At 42.3% G+C, this 17,083-nt stretch overlaps 2 protein-coding genes across 7 annotated transcripts in view; one reads left to right on the top strand and one right to left on the bottom strand.

Annotated features, from left to right (window-relative positions):
* Positions 1–17,083, bottom strand: part of matn4 (matrilin 4) — a 28,910-nt gene that overhangs the window by 10,199 nt on the left and 1,628 nt on the right. The window contains exons 2-5 of the mRNA XM_056402824.1: positions 5,166–5,299; positions 2,623–2,798; positions 1,549–1,707; positions 1,053–1,284 (exon numbers count right to left, since the gene is read on the bottom strand). Of these exons, the coding sequence (XP_056258799.1) occupies positions 1,053–1,284; positions 1,549–1,707; positions 2,623–2,798; positions 5,166–5,247 (649 nt within the window). The 5' untranslated portion in view covers positions 5,248–5,299. The remainder of the gene's footprint in view (positions 1–1,052; positions 1,285–1,548; positions 1,708–2,622; positions 2,799–5,165; positions 5,300–17,083) is intronic.
* The window catches only part of rbpjl (recombination signal binding protein for immunoglobulin kappa J region-like), a 35,973-nt gene continuing 20,531 nt past the window's right edge, over positions 1,642–17,083 (top strand). For 2 of the 6 annotated variants that reach the window (XM_056402670.1, XM_056402641.1), the window contains exons 1-6: positions 1,642–1,722; positions 6,920–7,006; positions 7,169–7,313; positions 7,409–7,736; positions 12,330–12,487; positions 12,943–13,036. In XM_056402670.1, coding sequence (XP_056258645.1) covers positions 13,000–13,036 — 37 coding nt within the window. In that variant the 5' untranslated portion in view covers positions 1,642–1,722; positions 6,920–7,006; positions 7,169–7,313; ... (1 more) ...; positions 12,330–12,487; positions 12,943–12,999. Of the gene's footprint in view, positions 1,723–6,919; positions 7,007–7,031; positions 7,314–7,408; positions 7,737–12,329; positions 12,488–12,939; positions 13,037–16,171; positions 16,246–17,083 lie in introns of those variants that run through there. The other 4 variants (XM_056402673.1, XM_056402662.1, XM_056402654.1 and 1 more) reach the window with 4 other exon arrangements.

Here is a 17,083-nt window from a genome sequence, read left to right as displayed (position 1 = left end):
ATGAGGCCAATTATCTGAAGACTTTTTTTCTGAATTTAAACTATTTATTCCTGAATATTTTGATTTGGTCCTAAGACACTGACAGACTCATGATGGACAGTTAAAAAAAAGAAAAAAGACAAAGCATCAAAATGGATGCAGCAGGTCCTGCAGACTACAATACCCACAGTGCAACTGTTCGGTTATCTTCAGTTAATTATCCAGTACGTTAACTTTTTGGAAATGCATTTTCTCTGAAAGAGTAATCTGAACTCGGTCTGAACCTCGGCTCTTTGTCACAAACATGTTTTTTTGTATTGATTGCTTAATTTATTTCTTCAAAAACATTTTTAAGACTTTGCCTTTGTTCTTTTCCTTCCACGACTGAGGAAAGCCAGAGATTTTTCCTCAGTCTAGAATAAAATCAGTATGAGGAAATTTTTTGCTCTTAAGGGATTTGAGGCGTCTGTTATTAAAAGTATTAAGTTCTGTGGGGTTAGATGGGCATAGTGATTTTTTTTATTCTGGCTAGACATTAATAGTGTTTTTAATCACATAGAGAATCTAGTGTTGCCCCAGGGGAAGCCAACAGCATGGGACTTCAATTGCAGAGACTTGGCTGCAGGATTTTACTTGTCTTATGTTGAGGTGACTTCAAATAAAAATAATCCACCAGTGGCGGAAAATGTGAAGGTTTTAATGGAGATTTTTAAAAAATGTGACATCAAATCCATAAAGAATTAATCGTCTCATAGCTCCGGTATTTTATGAGCTTTATTTTTGTCTGTAAAAATGTTTGTGTTCTGTTCTCACATAAAACTCTGAACTGTCTTACAAGAAATAATGTAATAAAACCTGAAATTATACAACTCATCCAAACCAAGTCAAAGTAAACCATGAGCCAAATGCCGTTTCATTTGTCTTAACAGCCACTTTTATAGACATCTAACCGTGTTTTAAAGATCCTGCTCGGACTGAAAAATGCTTTTGGTGAACACTGTAATTAAAATGTCAAAGGTATACTTTGGGTTTTTATAGACAGTGAGGTTATTTCCTTTCCCCCGCAGCCTTACCACAGAGCTTGTCCTGGAACTGCAGTCCAAACTGGTGAATGAGATCGAATGACTCCACCAGGAAGACGTGGTCTTCAAATGGCGGGGACGCCATGGCTCTCAGTGATGTCATATCGGCCCTGGCCACTCCCACAGCGTAGATCTCAATGCCTTTCTCTCTGGCCTCCGCTGCCACCTCGGCCACACGGTCCTGAGGGCGTCCATCTGTCACGATCACGACCACGTTGGGGGCCTGAGGGGGAGAAAACCTCATGATCAGAGCCAAGATGAGGTACTGAGGCCATTTCAGAGGAAAGAATCCTCATCCGTGACTTAAGTGAAATGATATGAACTGTTTCTACATTATGTCACAAAGACGTAAACCGTTGTAGCTGAAGGATTTCAGATCAGGATTCATTCTATGTCTAATTATGTACTAAAACTAATAAAACAGGATTCCTTGTCAAATAACTGATGCATTTTCTAGATCCTGCTGAGACGGTTTGGTCTTTCGTACCTTTGGCCTGTCTCCCCCCTCTGCAGTGAAGGCATTATCCATCACGTATCTGATGGCGAGTCCGGTCATGGTGCCCTGAGCGAGGGGGATGATCTGATTGATGCCTTTCACCATGGTGTCCAGCTTGCTGTGTGTCTTCAGAGAGAACTCACTGCGGACCTGCAGACAATAAAGGTCAGAGGTGAAACGAAGAGTCAGCAGACAGTGTTCAAATCCACTCATCATGTTTATCAGAGCAGAGCCAAGAATTATCACCACTGTCAAAACTCAAAACTGCACAGAGTTAGAGGAGGGAAGAGAAAGAAGTGAGAAGCTACAGACAAACACAATGGTGTGATGCACTTCCTGCATCACACGGTCCGTTCTTAAAGCTCCAGATTTTCTTCTTCTTCTGTCTTTTATTTGAAGTGTTGATCCATAAGAAGATATATTTGTGGTTTTAAGAACCAAAAACCACCTCAGTGTAGTTTTACATCTCCTCTCTCAGGCTTCTCTCTGCAGCTCTAGTAACAACAGGTCGGTGAGCCAATCAGAAGAGAGGAGGCTCTGAGCCTCTCTTCTGATTGGCTGACTGTTTTCTGGGTGATCCAATAAAAATATAGCAGATTTCAGGTAAAAACACTCAGAGAAACCAAATCCTGCAAGGTTTGGATGGTGGGTCCAGGTGGGCGGGGCTTGGTGACTGCTTTGTTGTGACATCACAAAGGTCCAGAAGTCCTGACGGCTGGTTTTAAGGCTCAGTTTCTGAATACAGGCTGTGTGCATTTCTCTGTGGACTGAGGCTTTGATACTTTCACAGTATTAATATAGAAGCTAGAGCTGATCTATAATCACACTACACATGGACACAGACTTTTAGACTGGGAGAGCTTTAAAAAACTCAGCCAATTCCATTCTGAGTGAAAGCAGCAGTAATTGATCGTTCTGATATAAATTAGAGGTTCGTCTTGTCAAAAATTGATTCAACACTTTGTAACTAAACTCTAAACAGAATCAGTAAAAGGAAGGTTTAAGAAGAAGGACAGAATGATGTGGATGACAGATGAAGGTCTGGATATCGTGCGCCTACATTACCTGGCTGGAGTACTGAACCACTCCCACTCTGGTGGCGTTGAGTCCAATATCTAGGGTGTCCAGGATGTCGATCATGAACTTCCTCATGGTCTCAAACTCATGTGGCCTAACGCTGCGGGAGCTGTCGATGAGGAAGACCAGATCCACTGGACCAGACTTACATTTCTGCTCAGGACCTGGAAGGAAGAGTAAGAGCAGGAATTATTGACATCATTTTTTATCAACTGCTGCCTCAAATACTCAAAAGGAACACCAAATGTAGATTAAAACGCAACTGAAAATAGTCCGAAACAGATGCATACTTTACTCCTGTTTAGGTATCGTTTGCTAAACACTACAGTGACCAGCTGTTTTTTGTACTCTTCATTAGGAACCAATGAGAGCTGAGAGCCAGACTGACACATTAGTGGTCTTGATGTTTGTTGACATTAATAAAATATAGAATAACACCAGTCACATCCTTTATGTTGGAGTAATGAAGTCCCCTTCACGGCAACACCTCTGTGAAGTGTCTCCTTCTGAACAGACAATGACCTACAAGGAAGAATTTTTCTTTTGTCTTTTTCTTTTTTCTTTTTTATCTTAAATTGCGCTTTTACTGATGTCTTCCTGTCGTCCTAAGTGTGTGTGTGTGTGTGTGGTTTTCAGTTTTACATTTGTCTGGAATGAAGCACCAGCAGAGGTCTTCCTCAGACTGGTGTAACTTTCACATTATTTACCACCTGACCTCAGGTCTCCATGACTTCAGCTGCCACACGGCACCTGGTTTTGTCTTTAATTTCCCGGCATCGCTGTGAACGCACTCTCGAGGTGTAACATCATCTCGGTTCAAAAACACAGTAGTCATGAGTGAGGTATGAAGTGAGCTTGTGTTTGCGGTGTAGCTTTATGAGTTGGGAAAGGATTGTTTGATTTGTGCACATCCAGAATTTCTTCACAAAGGCTAAACTGGGAGTCATAATAGAAGAGGCCGTGTCAGTGAAAGCAGACATAGGATTGTTGTGGATCTTTAGTTTCAAACAGACATGAGCAGTGGCTGGTTTTTAACGTCTTAGAAATATGTCTACTACATTGTCTGGTCATATAAATCATGTCAACCTTCAGCTGCAGACATAATGAAAACCATATCCAAATGTTTAGGTCTGATATGTCCCAAAACGTTAATGCCACTAAAGATTACATAGACAAGATTTTAAACATTAATACAGCGACAGAGAAGTTATATACATTTTATACATAAAGATAAAGTGGAGTAATGACGTCCTGAGCAGAGAACAAAGCCACACCCCTTCTGTGTGTGTCGTAATCTGAGCTTCTCTCGTCTTTGTTTTGGTTTCCTGGACGGCTGTTTGTGCATGTTAGTGCATGTACGTGTGCATGTTAGTGCGTGTCAGTCCTGTCCTGTTAAACCATTGGTCCTCCCCACGTTTCAGGGACTGCCCACACATGAGATGGCACAGTGCAGTACGCAGCGTTCAGGTGAAAGCAACCTTTCAGAATTTCCTCCACTGAAGAAGAAACTACATTTTCATCTAAAAAGGCCTCCGACAAAGAAAGAGCTGAGAGCAGAGCAGAGGCGGACTGGACATGGGGACTACTGGCTCAAATCCTGGTCAGTGGACCGTCAAACATCCATAAAATTTTTACCGGCTCCATCAGTGTCACTCATGCGGCCGGTCCCAGTGGATCAATCCAAGGCTGAATTTCTTTCCCAGTCTGACCATGGAGCCAATATTGGTCTGGTTTCCTGAGATGGAGAACTGTATGAACTACTTAAGGGTCCAGCTTCACTCAGAACTGGTTCTTCTTCTCCTCCATGTGTAAGTATCTTGACGGCTACATGTTACATGTCTGTTTTTATTAGTGCCCAGTTCGATAATTTCCTTTTACCCAGGAAAATGTTCAGCAAATGTTGCTATCGCTAGTTGGCTAACTGTCAGCATTGATGTGGAGCATATCACAGCAGTGCTAGCGTGGGCTTGTTGTCTCTCGTGCTCACAGTGTAACTTAATTCAGTTGAGCTTCTTGTTGTGTCACTTTCACTGTCCTCCGTCACACTGAGAATAAGAAGGGAGGGGGAAGCAAAAGGTGTGGCTGATGAAGCATTTGTTTTGGTCTGAAATGCTGGTGTTCTTGTGCGACATCTTGTGGCAATGACGATCGTCTACAGAAGCTTAAAGTAAAGTCAGGATTCACATGCTGGTGAAGAGTCCTGTGCGGTGCCCATGGTGGTCGTCTCAAAGTTTCTGAAAGCTCAGTTTGTGAATTTGGGATGTACACTGAAATTTGTAAAAATGCACCCAAGGACCTTTTTCTGTTGTCTACTATTTCTTATTCCGAAAGAATTACAATGAAATGCACAAAGTACAAAGTTTTTACAGATGAAAAACAGGCAAAGTTCATTTATGTTCTCTAAAGCATTTCAAATGCTGTTTGCTCAATTTCATGATTTCCATTTGAAGGAAGCACTTGTGCCCCATTTGAGAGGAAGAGAGTAAAAAAAACAGTCTTTCTTTTGTCTTTAACATTATCAGGAGACTGACCTGCTTTTGGCCTGGCGGCGGCGAGGACTGCCAGGGTCAGCAGAATGAATCCACTCAGTGCTCTGAGCTGTCTCATCTTCATCCTGATGATACTGATCTAGCAGACAGGCTGGACTCGGCTGGAGCTGGAATAACTGTGAGGGGGAGGGGTGATGGGTGATATGGAGGGAAAGCAGAGAGAAACGCAGAGGAGGTTATTTGTGGTAACATGGAGTGAGAATTATGACGCATTTTGGCTGGTTCTACTTATTTTGCTTCATCAGTTAGTGTCGGGACTGAACAGAATCCAAGGTGTTTTGAGGGATGACACCACCCTGTTTGAGTTTGGAGAAAAAAGCACGAAATGACATTTGTTCACAAGTGACAGCGCCCTCTAGTGGCTGTAGGAATTATGACTCTTGTCCATCAAGAGAAGAAGAAGAAATCAGGTGACACTGTGGTAGAACCACAAAGTCTGCACAGGAAGGAGGACAAGGTGAATGGATGAGTCAACAAAATGTAGGACCTGCTCTTTGCTTCCTGTTGTCAGTGATGGTTTCTTTTAATTACAACTTTGATTGTTCCTCAACAGTAACCAAGTAGTTATTTTAACCCAAACTGGGATTTTTCTCTAACCTGACCGAGTGAGTTTTGCACCTACACTGATGTGAATTTACTGCTGTTTCTACCATCGACTGGGTTCTACACACTCTAATTGCTCATCTCAGTGTAGACACACCAGTAAATTCCTAGTCTGTGTGTGTGTTTGTAAAGTGATCATAATGACGATGACGAGTGTGTTGCAGTGGGAAATTCCAGTCCTGCCCAGTCGTAAAACACTTGGCTAGAAACACCTGGATAAGCTGCACGGCAGTTTCTGCTAATAGAGGGCTGTGGACAAACACGCACGTTCCTAATCTGCCTGTGTCTGTCAGTGTCCCTGAAGGCTGTCAGCTCCACCAGCAGCAGCAGGGGGATAATGATAATGTCTGGGAAGTGTTTGCGTTCAGGGCACTTGGTCAATTCAAACAGGCAGCATGAAAGCCACCTCTCTGTCTTCAGGTCCCTGGAGAGGGGTCCTTCAGGGGCTTATCTGTCTGACCGGCAGCCAGAGCCTGTGGTTCAGGTCCTGGTCTCAGCAATGAGTCACCAGATAAAGCACAAAGGCTCTTTTCTCTGTTTGTCTCGTCTCGGTCGTCCTTCGTGACTCTTGCCCTCTCTCTCTCATCTCTCGCCCGTGTCTTCGGGAACATCCCTGTGGTGGACCGAAGGTCAGCCAAACATTTGGAGCACATTATTCTGGCTTTTACGTTTTCAAGAATGCTTTGCGGAAATGCCTTCCACATTTTGGCAATGACCTGGAGGGACTGCACTGTCCACAGTCTGAACCTCAGTCAAAGGTCCCAACACACACTCTCCTCATCACTTACTCTACAGCTTCTTATTCCGTTCTACTTGTTCGGCTCTTTAGATTCCACTTTGTTGAATATCTCGTTCTGCTGTCGCTGTAACTGAATTTACCCTCAGGTCTCACTGTTTCACATCATCTCATCATAATTAACAACTCCGCCTCCTTCACATGAACACACCTGTAACCGAACAGGTAAACCCAGAGTTAACAGAGCCAGCTTCATGATGCAGGTAATCCAGGGCGGCTGATGTTAGGTTCAGTGAAGCCAGAAAACCCCAAGAGAGCCGGACTAAGACGAACTCACTTTGTGATATGATGATGATACGCCCCTGGACTAACCTTGATCTTAACCCTATCCTAACAGGTGGAAACTGCACCTGAAGCTGTTCCAGCAGATGATATTCCCTGATCCATAAAGTCCGTCAGGACTGAAGTCAGAGAGATCAATCAGGTAAGACGTGATCCAGACACTTAGTTGGACAAAGTTACGGTCGCGTGAACCAAGACCAGAGCAAAACTGACTTGTTGTTGACTTGTGACTTGTATCTACTGACTGTGATGTGTTTAAGTATCCTGCCATCTGTCCCTTACGCAACAAACTCTGCTGTCAAAGCATTGTCCCAGTTCATTTCTGACTCCAAAAGAACATCCCCAGTCTGCGTCCTATCGTCCTCAAAGGCACCAAACCCTAAAATCCCTGTTACACTGTTCACACCGGACTGACTGATATCAGCTGATTGTGTCTTGAGAGAAAACAGGTGAGAACTGAACATTATGTCATACATCCAGTGGTTTGTATGAATTCAGGCCTTCACCACAGTTCTGATGATGGTCCAACATTTTCTGATTTCAGAGATCCCTTCATTATAAAGTCTCCTGCAGACAGGATGATGAAACCAACAATAAGACCAGCTCCTCACCGAGGAGAGGGCAGAACATAGAGGACTTTACCCTCTGTGTGTTTTTGTTCATTTATTCTCATAAGAATTAGTTTTACACCTGCGAACACACCTACGCACACTCCTGCATGATGTGGAAAGTCTCCTGTCTGATGTCGGCTGTAAAAGAGCGGGAGGAGAGGAAGGGAAGGAGTGAGAGAACGAGATAGACGAGCAGAACGACAGGAGACACGTTTTCAAACCGAATGAAAGAAAGAAGCAAAAAAAATGCCAAAGCACAAGGTAAGTCCTGTTTGCTCAGTGGTCACTTTATTAGGTACAATACAACAGCCCTGCCATTACACCTGTCTTTACAAAGCTCATAGTTAAAGGTGGTGTTGTACTGGACTACATTATGCTGAGAGGTGTTTCTATTGTTCTGTCCTCCCTGTTTACAAACATGAGGGGGTCAGAATATTAGGAACACCTCTGAATATAACACAGTCCAGTACAACACCATCACTGACTCTGAGCTCAATGCTAAAACATAGAAGTGAATGAACACCTCTATGACTGCGTCAGAAAACTGAACATGATCAGCATCATAGAAGTCGACTTCATGACACAACAGTTGTGTTGGATGGTATTAGATTGTACAGGTGTCCCTAATAAAGTGAACACTGAGTGTTTTATTGCACAGGCCACAAGTGTGAGAAAGAAAAGGATGATGTTTGAAAAGAAAACACACCAAAGTTTATCTGAACACACAGAGGAGACTTTGGGAGAGTTTGGTCTGTGTGTGTGTGTGTGTGTGTGTGTGTGTGTTGTGTGTGTGTGTGTGTGTGTGTGGGACAAAGACCCCTCAGTGTAACTTCTGTAACTTAACGGCAGCAGCCAACACCCCCACATCCAGCCCTAAAACCCCCTTCCTGTCTCCTCACCGTGCACTCACCTAACAACAATCTACTACAATCCTGCTGCTGCTCTGCACGTGCACCACACACACACACACACACACACACACACACACACACACACACGCACATCACTGCTCCCCCTCAGCGGGGCCACAGACCCACATATGTTCTATAATTACCCACAAAGAGAATCATTCAGCTCAGATCTAATATTTTCGTCTCACTGAGTGGACGTGGTGACGGCTGCGTCTCGTCTGTTAACAGCGTGTGTCTTAAATATAGAAGTGGAGCTCCTATTTCCTTCAGTTAACACTCACAACAAATTAAAACTGCGTCTGCCCCCTCGCCATCTTTCAGAATAGAGTTGGTGAAGAGAACAACGCATTCTGTTGTGTAACTACTACCTGAAATTATAGAGTAATAAAGTGAGTGACCTTATGACTTGTGTCCAATCTGAGAGAAAATGTTCATTAAATGTAAATCGCAGCAGCTGAATTCCTGTCAGGAGCCGTTTGATGCCACATACTGGAGTGTAAACGGACCACACAGTTTACAGAGCTGCTTGTTAAAAAGGAGTCAAAGAGCGGCGGCAGCTGTTGACGTTGGCATGAGTGTGAGATTACCGCGACAAACGAACTGTGGCTGTTTCTTAAAAGGTCTTTTCAAGTCCAGGCAGTAAAAAATAACCCACTGGATTTCCTCCCGTCTGATTTGTGCTGCAGCAGAGATTCAGGAGGTCAAAGGTCAAACTAAAAAATAGGCTATATAGTCACTTTCAAGCTCCGCACGGCCCTCAGCTCCTAATGCCCAGTCACACCAGCGGGACTGTCTGACTGTGGTGGAAGAAGTAAAACCATTTTGTAAAAATAGTAAAAAGTATTATAATTTGAATGTACTTAATGTATCATGAGTAAAAGTACTCGCTGGGCAGAATGGAGCTGTAGAGTTTATTTTAACTACTTCATAATGTTGGGTAGTTTAATCTGTCTTCATGCGTCGTATTTTAAAATCTTAAACAGTAAATAGTAACTAGTTACTCCAGATGTCAGATTAATGTAGTAAAAAGTCAAATATCTCCCTCTGTAATGAAGCAGAAGTAGAAGTAGTAGAAGTACCTCTAATCTCTACTTAAGCACGTGCTTCAGTAAAAGTACTTAGTTACTTTCTGCTGCTGCGTTCGTCTGGAAGACATCATGAAGTTCTGGTTCTAGTTCCAGGACATTTCTAAAGACATCTGTCCCTCCCCGTCACCCTGAGACTCGTTTAGACTTTGGCCTGCAGTTTTTTTAAAGTGGTCTTCCTCCTGATAAATTTCGTTAATCTGAACGATATAGTGCACAGAGGATCAATATTCACTTCATTACAGAAAGAAGGATGGGAGGGAAGGGAAAAGACAGATGTTGGTTCTTGGCCTCTCTGCAGTGATCACAGTTCAGTGTGTATTCAATCAAAGAGGCAGCGGCTTAAACAGCAGCACATATCAGGCCTGGAGTTCCTGTTAGTGCTGCCCCCTAGGGAGCGGGACATGTTAATGCATTGTCCAGATTTCCTCTGCGCCGGCTCCGGATGTTCACTCAAACCTCCGTCAGCGCAGAGGAGTAACTCTCAGCTGACCCCGACATCTCCCTGCGGCTCCTGCACAACAGATCCAACTGTTACAGACAGTTTCAGCTGCAGCGGCTGAGATGCAACAACTCATCTGATTTATCATCTCGATCCAGTGGGAGGAGATCAGGGCTGATTATTGAATATTCTGATTATCAATTAACCCTCCGATTATTTTATCAAATTATAGTTTTGTAGTTAGTTTCCCAGAATCCAAAGTGACATTTTCAAATTCAGTTTTATTCATTTCATTATTACATATGGCAAAGAAAAGCAGCAAACGCCGCGTTTAAGAAATTTAAATTTAGAGAATTTTGGGCATTTTTGACTGGAAAAATTACCCAAATTATTAAGGATTATCAAAATAGTCGATCAACTAATCAATTAGTTAAATTTTCAGCTTCTGAGGAGATCATCCCATCCCTCTGTATTTGTCCCGTTTATCTAAATAAAATTGTGGAGTCATGTTTGATCACGTCTCCTAAGCAGCTGTGAGTGATGTGGAGCTGGTCTGTGCTGTTCGACTGTTTCTCATTTTAAGCCAAAAAAGTTAGACACCTTACCTCCAGGTTAACTCAAGTCTTAAGACCAACGTTACCACGGTAACTACCAATGACACCTGCTCTGACCAGTAGCACCCAACAACAAAAAACAGGAAAACATGACTCATAATTTATGGTTTTCTAACATTGTTATGGAGAGAGCAAAGAGAAGGGAAAGAATCTTTTCTTTTTTGATAGTCAAGAATTAAACTGCTTTGTGCAACAGATGAATTTAGACTCTGTAGTCTGAAGTATTTGTTATATCTAAGACACAGTCAGTGTCAGATAAAGTAACAAGTAAACAAATCAAAACCTCTTCTACAAACTGTATTTGCAGTTAAGTTTATGTGGAAAGTTTATGTGGAAAGTTTCCTCAGGTTTCCGTCTTTCCCAGGAATCTAAATTTAATATGCAATAAGAATAATACATTTGGAGGTTTGTGTGGGCAGAGCTAGAGACATAAACATATTTCAGTCAATCGCTGCTCCATTGAGTTTGACTGATGTGACATTAAATAGTTCCTCTGGCGTCTGATATCAGCTGAAACAAACCCAATCTCTTTCACAGAATACCTGAGTAGGCCTCAATGTCAACACTGGTAAAAGCTGGTAATAAACAACAGGAGCTGCAGCACTATCAAGTATGTGTTTTTGGAAAGGTCACTGTGGCTGTTACTTCGTCTCCCTGCTGACTGATAGAAAACACAGGCGTCGCGTTGAGTCCTGCTGTTAGTTTTCATCAGGTTGTAATGTTTTTAGCAGCGTCTGTCACTGACTGTGACACACAGACGCTGCAGGACACGTCAGCCTGCAGGATAAAGGTGGTTGATGGTAAACATGACTTTTTCTTTCTCTGAGGAAACAAACCTTGAGCCTCTGAAATAGAGGGTTGGGTTATAGTTCCCCTTCTTCCTCAGCTGCTGTTTTACTGGAGCTGTTTAAAAATCCCATTGTGGGAAATATGTTTATTTTCTTTCTTGCTGAGAGTTAGATGAGAAGATAGAAACTATTCTCATATCTGTCCCATTTTTGTGCTACATTTAGGATTTTCCACTTGTTGAGTCAAATTACTGGTTGGACATAAATATAAAAGTGAGACAGTCCAGGTGAAAACTGGTGAAGACTGTGTGGTTTCATTCCTTGTCAGTGTCAGGATGTTTAGAAATAAACATGAGAATTATATGATACCATATTAACATTAGCCTTATTTACATTAACTACAGTATACTGATTAAATTAGCTTGTTTCTGCAGGATCTTGCATTAAAAACAAAGCTGTCAATCAGCGGGTAGCAGGTATTCTGAATGTGTAAATAAAGTGTCATTAAAGGTGTCATGATTTTCTTACAGCTTGTATTTTTGCACGTTTATAGTCGGGAAAGTTTCCTGTAAAATAAGAATAAACAACAAGCTTTGCATTTTAGACCAATCAGATAAGTTGATGGAAACAAAATGTTTCAGAAATGTTCAAATAAAACACGGTCACCTGCACATATCTGCAGTGTTTGCTGAAGAAAAAAGGTGTGTGTGAGAAACCTGCAGTCCAGCAACAGGTGATTATCTCCTTATCCACACACACACACACACACACACACACACACACACACACACAGCAAGACCAGTGGTCAGATAACAGATCCGGGATGGAGTACAAACATGTACACGCGTGCAGACACACACACACACACACACACACACACACACATAAATATCTTTTCCACACAAGCCTCAGTTACTGTAGATTGACTGTAAGCTGCAGTGGAGGCTTTGTGCTCTGGTGAAGGTGATTAACTGACGGACATTTGACATGTTGTAACTAAGCTGACTTTCACAGTTGAACTACGTGAGGATGATGAGACTGTCTAAGAAGTAACTGCAGCGTTGCAGAATATGGATCATCTGGATGGATAGAACCTGAAGCTGCAGCACAGAATGAGAAGAACAACAGGAGGATCTTAACCAGGAAGCTACAGGACGACAACGTGATTTCAGGTCAGCATCATCGAACAACAACGAGCAGAATAATTATTATTTGTTTATATTAATTGTGTTGTTATTGTCAGACTGTGCAAGTGAATATGACTGAGGCTTGATTCATAGTCTGGAGTGTTTTTAAATCCTGTTCTCCTTCTCACGGTCTGTTTCTGGGTCTGAGAGTCAGAAACTTTTGTTTGTGGATGAGTTTACACAGATAATAAACTCAGCAGCAGGAGAACGTCTGATTTCAACAGACCATCAAGCTGCAACACAAAGCCAAGTTGATGTCAAGTCAACAGCTGCCTGAACTGAATTACAAAGCTCTCAGACTCAGTGCTGGACACTGGAGGCATTGTTTTATTCCCCTATGATAATAATATCTGAAGATTGTGCCTTTTGTTTGTTGCTCATGATACAAAGAGCTCTTTCAGAATCAATACTGAAGTTATCTTAAACTGTTGTGAAAGCAGAGCGACCATGGATCTGAGAAACGCCCCCTCCTGAAATCAGCAGAGGCCACGCCCATCATGGATGAGTCTGACTTTATGCACGAAGGCGGGAAAGGTGAGCAAAAGATCATTAAACTTCAGTGTGTGGCTGTTTCCTGTTGTGACTCCATCAACCTATAGTCTCAGCTGCTAAACAGTGAAACATCAATGAATGCCACATTTCTACATTTTAATTCGTCCGAAAACAAACAAAATATTAGTAGTAAAATAAAAGTTTGATTCAAATGCAAAACAGCCAGAGTGACTAAAGGTAAATTCATGTTTGAGTCCTGGGACACGACGCAGTATCCAGTCAGTCTCACAGAAAGAAAGTGATTCAGTACGGAGAATATTTATCGATGCCAACTACAATGATTCAAACACAGGTGTTATCTCTCGTCTTTGTTCCTTATGAAGGAAAGAGAGGACAACCTCTCTAAATAAAATGAGGATAAGACGTGTGTAAACTCCAGGGGAAATGCACCAACTCTCTGGTGTGGCGGGAGTTCAGGTGGAAATGTTTTATTTGTTTCTGTATTAAACCAAAACAGAAACCACATTTTACAGGACGGGAGGCCGAGTGCTGGAGACAGTGTGGATTCCAGGGAGCAAACCACTGGCGTATATTTTGGGACTGTTTCACAAAGCACTAAAAAGCATATTTGACACTTATCTGCAATTTTACAACTATTTTAGGAATTGTTGATTTTCAGGCAAGAAGATCAGATAAATATATATTTGTTGTTTTGATTTCTGCGCTCACAAGGTGCTGGTTACTTCCTGAACCCCAACGATACAGGAGAGGATAGATGTAGTAAATTACATTAATGTCATGGAAAAGATTATTTTCTCTCCGTCAAAACTGAATTTATTAAACTATGTTTAAGTAGATCAAATATGTAATAAGGCCCTTAAGGGAAGTTTTGGATGCTTGATCCTCTAATGTTATTTTACTCTGACATCATTGTTTATTTTAGTTTATTTAGTTTTATTATATTTTCTACATACTTTCCATGTTTATGTGTGCACACTTTAACCCTCCCAAAGTACAAAGTTCTTACATCTTGAAAAACAGCAGAGGAAAGTAAAGTGACTTCTCCTGATGTGTGTTTTGTAATATAATCTGCTGCCCCCAAAATAAAGAATTTTAAAAAAGCAAAAGAAACGAATTTACACACAAAATAAAGATTTCTCTAAATTGATGTTTCGAAAATGGATGTCATTGTCCTGGTAGAATATATAGATGATTCTCGGTCCACATTAACTCTTCTATAGGAAAGAGTCTGACTGTGGTTTAATATAAAACCCTAAAACTAAGAATTAGATGTTTCCATGCTTCAGAACTATAAACTAAAAGATGCTTAAATGTTATAAACATAAACCTCTGTTCAGCCCTTCACATGTAACAGCCTACGTGCAGTTATATCTTATTTACTTTTTTACACATTCTATCAATCATCTGACTCGTGACCCCTGATAACCATCCCGCGACCTCCTGCCGGGGTCGTGACCCTGAGGTTGAGAAGCGGTGACAGATGACAGATATTTGACCCCGGCTGATGGAAGGTTTCTGCGTCTCAGTTTGTCGGAGGGAGGGTTACAGCAGCGGCGTTTCTCTATAACTGATGATGATGAGGTTTGTGTCTCGCACTGACTGACGGCCCTGCAAGTGTTTTCTGTTTGTTTCTTCGTGGTATGTTTGGCTCTGTTTATTTGGAATATTTGGAGTTCTTGTCTCTTGGCAGAGAAGTAGTCCCCACTGCCGTTGTTGTTGTTGTATTAAGTCAGTATGTTTGTGTTCTACTGACAACACGCTCCTTTTAAACCGACCATTTCCTGGTGGTTGGATCAGATGCCGTCGGTCCGACCGAGCACATGTGCTTTTCTTCCTGCAGGTCGTTCTACCGCAACACTGCTGTGACTCTGTTACACAGTCAAGCTCCACCAAACCACTGTCAACAAGAAGTGTTTGGTGCTGCCAAATCTGTGGACCACAGGTTGCCAACCAGGTGGTCGGGAAAAGGGCTCAGGGCTTAGCTAGATAAATCTGAGGGGTTGTAAGGGGGTGAAAGGACAGCAGGGTAGGAAATAATGTTTCTGCTGCTCAGATGTTTGTCTAATGTTGATGGTCAGTCCACAACTATCGGACCAATTTCCATGAGATGTCATTCAGACATTTATCTCCTCAGAGGAATGGATCCTGCTGATGTTGGTGATCCTCTGACTTCTGGTCTAGTGCCACCAGCAGGTCAGTTTTCACTCGTCCAGTGAAATATCTCAACATCAGCTAGATGATGGAGTTTTGCATGGAACTGTGGTTCATACATTCATGTTCCCCTGAGGATGAATTGTAATCACTTTGGTGATGTCTTAACATTTCCTCTAGCGCCACTCCGACACTTCGGTTTATGTCAAATACCTGCAAAACTAATGAGCCTCAGCTGTATTTTGTATTTAGTGCTAATTAGCAAATGTTAGCATAATAACCATAGACTGTAACTAAGTGGTTTTGAAGCTCAGAGTGAGCTGCTCACCGTTGCCAGCTTGGCAGTACCTGACTCCGCCCCTAATTCCCAGCTAATTAAAAATGGGCAAAGAGGAGGGGCGAGTGTGAAGCTGAGACTTCGGTGAATACTGCTTTGTGGCAAATATACGCTCGCCCACCTGTCACTCAAAGAGGCCACGCCCTCAATTCTCCATAACTTTAGTCCTTAATAAAATGTAAACAGGTGAGTTATATAAACAGGTGTCATGAAGGAGGAAATTAGCTCTAGAGACCAAAACAGTTTTTGTACCAGGCTGTAAACATGTTTATTTCTGCTGTAAAGTTGGACAGTTTAACATGGGAGTCTATGGGGACCGACTCACTGTTGGAGCCAGACTCTAGTGGTCGTTAGAGGAACTGCAGCTTCTGGTTTCTTCACTGTTCATTTTTGATGCTTCATGTTAATACTCTAAACTAAGATGGTGAACATTTTACCTGTTAACATCAGCATGTTAGTATTGTCTTGTTTTCTCATTAATGCTGCACAATTTGACCTCTTCAGTGCTTTAAAGGTGTTCAGATTAAACTGAGATGGAATAATAACTCTGATCTCAACATGTTGACACATTCACACTATGGTGATGGGTCACAGGAACTTCTTAAGTTTGACTGGTCCGTTTGTATTCTGCTCTAACTTTGTGATTTCCTCACCTCCTGTGACTGAAGACGGCCCTCGGTCTCATGTTGGAGGGAAAACAAACCCTGAGATTAAAGCAACAGGTAGCAAGAGCAGGAGGCAGGTAGGTGAAGAAGTATGAGTTACATATAGTGTGAGTTTGATTGACAGCTTGAATTCACACTGAGATGAAACACGTGAGGTCTGAGGTTCAGAGATTAGAGAGAGAGAGAGCGAGCGAGCGACAGGGATGGAGACCACATGTTCACACAGACTGAGGCAACAAACTGAAGGAGGTGAAGAGAAACAGACTGGATGGAGAGAGAGGAGGAGATGTGTGCAGTGAGACGGGTGGTGAGACGGGCAGAGGGCCTGTGGTCGGTACTGGAGGTGGTTCGGGTTTTGAGTGACAGCTGCAGCCCATACTGAGATGAACACACAGCACTTCTTGTTAGTAGCTTTAGATTGGAACCAGATGTTGACTCTGCTACTGTTAGCAGTTTCTCTGACTGCCTGACTGTTTTACTGACTGTCTACCTGCTCGCCTGTCTCACAGCCTGACTTCCTGTATGACTGATGGACTCTGTGGCTGTTTGACTGCTTCATTATCTGTAACCGACTGTACCGACCTGGAGCCGATCCACAGACTCTGACTGTGGCAGAAACATTCATCCATCACACTAACCTGCCTGCTGCTTAACTATTTAAATTACCACTAATTATCCATGAATTCTGGGTAAATTAAGAGTTTCTCAAACTAAAAAAAAACACATGTCTGACTGAACTATTGCAGCTGTTTGTCTTCTGGAAGAATTCAACAACAGTTCACAGTGATTAAATTCAACAAAGAGCTGAACAACAGAGAGAGACTCAGCAGAACTCAGTGACTCTTCACTGACGATCAGGATCATTTCTCTGCTTCAACAACAATGACTGACTGTGTTTCCACTGCTGTGTATTTG

The sequence above is a fragment of the Seriola aureovittata genome, chromosome 2 (genome assembly GCF_021018895.1).
Source record: "Seriola aureovittata isolate HTS-2021-v1 ecotype China chromosome 2, ASM2101889v1, whole genome shotgun sequence".
Taxonomy (NCBI): Eukaryota; Metazoa; Chordata; class Actinopteri; order Carangiformes; family Carangidae; genus Seriola; species Seriola aureovittata.
Note: the sequence above shows the minus strand (reverse complement) of the source record. Positions and strands in the feature narration are given on the sequence as shown.